This window comes from Zingiber officinale, chromosome 2B (assembly GCF_018446385.1).
Source record: "Zingiber officinale cultivar Zhangliang chromosome 2B, Zo_v1.1, whole genome shotgun sequence".
NCBI lineage: Eukaryota > Viridiplantae > Streptophyta > Magnoliopsida > Zingiberales > Zingiberaceae > Zingiber > Zingiber officinale.
In genome coordinates, this window is record NC_055989.1 from 79,228,013 (window position 1) to 79,233,858 (window position 5,846).

The 5,846-nt window shown below is 37.6% G+C and overlaps 1 protein-coding gene across 1 annotated transcript; it reads left to right on the top strand.

The window, feature by feature from the left end:
- Positions 1-2,856: 2,856 nt before the first annotated feature.
- LOC122049216 lies at positions 2,857-5,551 on the top strand. The gene is made up of 2 exons (XM_042610635.1): positions 2,857-3,126; positions 5,293-5,551. The coding sequence occupies exons 1-2, from the start codon at positions 2,889-2,891 to the stop codon at positions 5,499-5,501; spliced, it is 447 nt and encodes a 148-aa protein (XP_042466569.1). The 5' UTR covers positions 2,857-2,888; the 3' UTR covers positions 5,502-5,551.
- The last annotated feature ends 295 nt before the right edge of the window (positions 5,552-5,846 follow it).

Consider the following 5,846-nt stretch of genomic DNA (forward strand, 5'->3'; position numbering starts at 1 on the left):
AATGATAATAATAAATTGATAATATATGTAATAAATAAATATAATTTATTTATAATTTTTAAAATTTAAATAAATTTATATATATTGTAATGATTCGTTTAAGATAGAGAAGTATATATAAATTCTCTTATTTAATTAATCAATTTTAAATTCATTGATTGCTTGCTCTCTTCAATTAAAAATCTATTCCTATTCATTGTGTCGTAGCTCTCTCACCTGGTCATTCGCCGCCGTTGATCCTCGCCACCGTTCCTCCCTCACCTGAGTCCTTGTCGCCCGCTCACCGGCCCTCCCTCCCTCACTTGAGAAACTAATTAACGACGACGTCTTCCTAACTTCCCCTCTTCCCTGAGTCTCTTGTCGTCATTATTCTCTCACCTTCCCCTCTTCCCCAACTTCCTCAATATATAAAATTTAAAATAAATTTATATATATTGTAATGATTCATTTAGGGTAGAGAAGTATATATAAATTCTCTTATTTAATTAATCAATTTTAAATTCATTGATTGCTTCACTGTGTCGCAGCTCCCTTCAATTAAAAATATATTCCTATTCACTGTGTCGTAGCTCCCTCACCTGGTCGTTCGCCGTCGTTGATCCTCGCCACCGCTCCTCCCTCGCCTGAGTCCCTGTCGCTCGCTCATCGGCCCTCCCTCGCTTGCTCTCTCGCCTGAGAAACTAACGACGACACCTTCCTAGCTTCCTCTCTTCCCTGAATCTCTTACCGCCGTTATTCCCTCACCTTCCCCTCTTCCTCAACTTCCTCACTCTCACATGGGGACTGGGGGGTTGTCCCCCAGTCCCCATGTAAATCCACCACTGATGATCCTAGCCCTGTAGAGGGACCACCACAAGACTCCTCTGGCTCAAAGAGAGGAGCTGGTTGTGTCTCCTTGTAATCCTTATCCTACTATGCTGCTGTGCCAATTGCATGTCTCTTTGAGAACTTGTTAGCTCCCAGCTTCACATCCTCCTCCTCCATCTCCTCCTCCTTCTTCTCCTCTCTCAATAGTTTAGAGTGTTTGAGCACGAACATAACTAAGGTGGTAAGTAAATGAAAAGGTCGAATCTTAAGACTACGAAGTGTAAATTCATGCTCGGCATGAGGCATAAGGCATAGGCCTTAGGACCCTAATTTTATTGGGCCCATTATAATTACAAATCTTTGTTTATTATTTTAAACTATTAACGTTGCAATTGTATCACGCGGACATACAATGCTGCTTCGATTCTTGGCCCCATTTACGCCTTCCATTGGCCCATTATGTTACAAATATTTTTTTATTATTTTTATAAAATATTTAATTGCCAAGTTGTTAACGTTGTATGCGGACATGCAATGCTGCTTCTATTTTAGCCCTATTTACAATTTCCATCTATGTCTTCAATAGCTACAATTTAATTATACATTTGTCTTTTTCCACCCTATTTTATAATTAGACCTCACTAATTTATATGACTCATTACCTAACCTAATGCACGTCAGATTCCTGTGTTCTGCTGCGTCTTCGGTGCTTAATTGTGTATTTAGAGAATTCCTTATCTTTGGAGGGTAAAGGTACTAAGAATATATATCTACACATTGAAACTACACGAAATAAATTAGATTTTATTATTCATTTAATTTTAAACAATTTTATTTTCATAATAGTAGAGATTTGTATTTTCTTTTTAATTTTTATTTAAATATAAATATCTCTTCTAACAAATATAATTCGATATATAAAACGTACTAAAAATAAAAAAAATTTCTTGGAAAGATGTACTTATTAGATTTATTACTAATATTCAAAACTAAAATTCAGAAAATAATACAATTAAAATTTAAATAAAAATTTATTTAAATTTTCACCCGAAGAGAATGCTTTAGGAAAAAATGTCAAAAACTTTTTAATAATTACAAATCTAATTCAACAAATATTAATATTAACTAAGAAAATAATAGTAATTCAAAAAAATGACTTAATATTTCATGAAGATTAATAATTTTACATCTTAAATAGTTTGAAAACTAAAAATTTTTATTAAAAAAATCTATTTTTAAATTAATATTTTATTTTTTTCAATTTTTTTTTTAAAATATGTCATTATTGATCGTCCTAAGTCCGAATGAAAAAACAACTTAGAGAGCAAATTTTAATTTTTTAAATGATATATTAAAGTCCTAATAATTTTTTTTTTCTAGCTACTACCTAGGGTTTATTTCGTCATGCGTTTATGGCCTGTGTACCTGCATGAACCTCCCTCCATATTCGTGGGACCGGTACTAGGATGACCGCTAAGGTAACGAATCTATTTTTTTTTTTGTTTTTTTGAGATAACCTGTGTAAATCCCTGTATTCCGTATCACTCATCACCATTCATTTGTCTTCTCAATTACTATGATTTACTTCTTATGCGTTGATCTTGAGGCAAGCTAACGGGACGCTGGAGCGAGCTTCGCCTTTTGCCCGCGTTTGAGGGAGCTCAGACCTGTACTTCTGTATCAGATTTTTCTTGCACCATGTTCTGTTACAGTATCAAAAACTTGATTTATTATTTTTTTTTTTTTGGTTAATTAACACTTGGGTTTCTCCTCTGTGTTAGAATTCTGAAGAAATCTATCATCAAAATGTGTTCTTTAATGCTTTTCACTGCGTCTGTTGATGCTGGAATGGAACGCGAGAAAGAAGATGATTATGATATGCCACGTGGGGCCCATGTCACGTGGGTAAAATGGAAATTTTCATATTATGTATTTAAACAGAGGGAAGGCGGGATAGAACACGTGGGGCCATCTCACCCACCACTATAACAGTTGGTGAAGCTTCTGCGTGCCGCAAAAATCAACGGTATATATCTCGGTTTTCAACATCAATGGGGGTTTAGGGTTTGGAGGAGCCCGCGATGGCCGGCGAGAGCGAGATGGAAACCCTAGGCTCCCGCAAGCGGAAACTGGTGGCGGTGGAGGGCGAGGAAGAGGAGGAAAGGGAGATCCAGAAGCTGGAGAGCAAGGTGAGCGATTTGGCACGTAGGATCCTCGATGCACGGAAGAACAACCTAGATCGTGTTCTCGAAGTCCTTTCCTCCGAACTGCTCGCCCTCCCGCTAGGAGCCCTAATTGTTCCGGATGCTGTTGAAACTGGTACCTTTTCGTACGGTGTTCTCGTGCCATTCAATTTTCGATACTTTGTTTTTGCTTCCCTGGTAGATTTTATGTCTGCACACTGAACCTCTTGACCTTCAAGTTGCAGCTGTTCCAATACAAAATTCTTATCTTTTTCATTCTATACTGATCCACATTGTAGTCGATGGCATATTTAGTGTGATTGCTGTCTGATTATGAAGTTAAAAACATTTCAGTTATCGATATTATCTCTCTGAGAAACAAAATTCATGTAGCTAGTTCCAAATACTTGGGGCAAACATGATTGGGTGGTGACTATGAGGAGAACAGTGCTGGCTGATAAATGATTCTAAAACAGTGTGATGCTCATCATCTCCACATTTGTTTTGTGTTTCATTAATCTCCTCCTGTGTATACGGATGAGAATTAGATGAATTTATCTACTCTTCCATCTCATGGTTTGTGACACTCTAGTGTAGTCACTTTTAAGGAGTTATAGACGCACCCCCAGGGCGTAGCCCAGAAGGTGAGTGTATGACATCTCTGGCGTAATGACTAGAGGTCAATTCTCAAGAACTGACAGTCTGGGATTTATCCCACCGTGTGCCTAACGTCTATATACCTACATTTACTTTCCTCCATATCTGTGGAGTCGGCACTAGGAGGGTCGTTAAGGTAACGGATTTATCTTTTTTTATTAAGGAGTTATAGGCTAACAATGAAGCTTTATTAGCTTAGATGACTAAACTATTGTCAATGTGAGATTAAATATTTTAAGTTATATAGTTGTGTTGGACAAGCTAATAAGGCATTGTTTCATCTTTATTGGAACATACTTAATCTAAGCATGGTGAGATGGTGAAAAGAGTTACCTACATGATGGTGTCATTGAGCACTATCGGGCCTCACTTACAGATGATTCTTGGCTGTCTACCAAATACTTGGGGCAAACATGATTTGGTGGTGACTATGAGGAGAACAATGCTGGTTGATAAATGATGCTAAACTAGTGTGATGCTTGTCATCTCCGCATTTGTTTTGTGTTTCATTAATTTCTTTCTGTGATGAGAGTTAGATGAACTTATCTATTCTGCCATCTCATGGTTTGTGACACCCTAGTGTAGTCGCTATTTAAGGAGTTATAGGTTGCTCTCAGGGCGTAGCACAGACGGTGGGCGCATGGCATCTCTGGCGTAATGGTCAGGGGTCAATTCTCAAGAACTGACGACTTGGGATTTACCCCACCATGCGCCTGACGCCTGTGTACCTGCATTACCTCCCTCCATATCCGTGGGGTCGACACTAGGGGAGCCGTTAATATAACGGATCTATATTTTTTTATTATTATTAAGGCGTTATAGGCAGTCCTCATGGGTGTGTTGTAGTGGTAATGCACTTAGGGGAACAAATAAGAGGACTAAAATTCGAATCCCAGTAGGGGATAAATATTTTGGAGGTCAACCTCTAAATATGCACCAGTTGTGTTCCGGATTTACTCAGTAGGCAAACCAGGGGGAAGGTTGTCTACCTCCAAGATTAGTTTGGAGAAGTTTCGGGGAAGGTTGTCTACCTCCAAGATTAATTTGGAGAAGCTTGGGCACTGGATTAAAAAAAAAACATATTAAAGAGTTATAGGCTAACAATGAAGCTTTATTAGCTTAGATGACTAAACTACTATTAATGTGAGTTTAAATATTTTGGTTATAGTTGTGTTTGACAAGTTAATAAGGCATTATTTCATTTTTAATTGGAACATACTTAATCTAGGTATGGTGAGATGGTGAAAAGAGTTACCTACATGATGGTGAAAGCACTATCGGACCTCACTTACGGATGATTCTTGGCTGTGTTGGATTTTAGTCTTTGACAGGATGTCAAACCTCAGTTCAGTTCCACATTACCAATTATGGGCTAAAGAAGTTTATACTCTTAAATGAGAAAGAAGCTACTATCAAATTGACCTCAACCATTTTGACTTCACGGTGAACTTGACAAGTTAATGAGTTAGTTTGCGTGTCTAAATAAGTCATACGGTTTGTTGTGATTAGCTCTTGAGTCGAATAGCACGATACAAAACAGTCTCACTCAAGGAGACAATTTATAGCTCAAAACAGTCTCATTTTAGTTTGTTTCCTACTTGGCTCAGACTACTAATGATAAACAACACCTTTCTTCCATTTGTAGGAACACAAGCACCATCATCTGAGCCAGATGAAGGAGGCTCACTTGCTGATCAGACAATACTTGATAGATTGTTTCTTTTGCGAGAAAAGACCAAAAGCATAATTTCTGCAACCCCAGTTATTCTGAAAAGAGCAAACGACTGGGTTTCCAGAATTGAAAAATTGGAAAACTGTGATGCAAAAGTACCTTCAGTTTTTAATAAGAGATGATGAAACAATGACTGCCTAAGTATCTTATTTATCACTTACGATGTGTTCTTGTTCTGGTGGTGAGACGGCATAGAATCACATTCTAGTACTCGTTGGATATCTTTGTTATTCAGTTTGAATGATCACCAACATGAGATGAGAGGAGCATTATCGGTGTCGACCTTTTCGTTGAGCAGGGAGTTCTTTCGGGAACAAGGTACGATTCTAGTCTGTTTACTAATGTTCATCAAACCTGGTTGAACAAGAAATGATTACGATTATTTCAGGCGTTTCCCAAGCTATGTTAAGGGAGATAAATCATAAGGTTAATTTATGAACGACCCTTAAATACTAAGGGGTTATATG

What these genes read in the sequence shown, in the direction of transcription:
- LOC122049216 (XM_042610635.1), top strand. Translation starts at nt 2,889, where the DNA reads ATGGCCGGCGAGAGCGAGATGGAAACCCTAGGCTCCCGCAAGCGGAAA. An exon ending in TCCGGATGCTGTTGAAACTG is followed by an intron (nt 3,127 to 5,292) that starts GTACCTTTTCGT and finishes TTCCATTTGTAG; the next exon opens with GAACACAAGCACCATCATCT.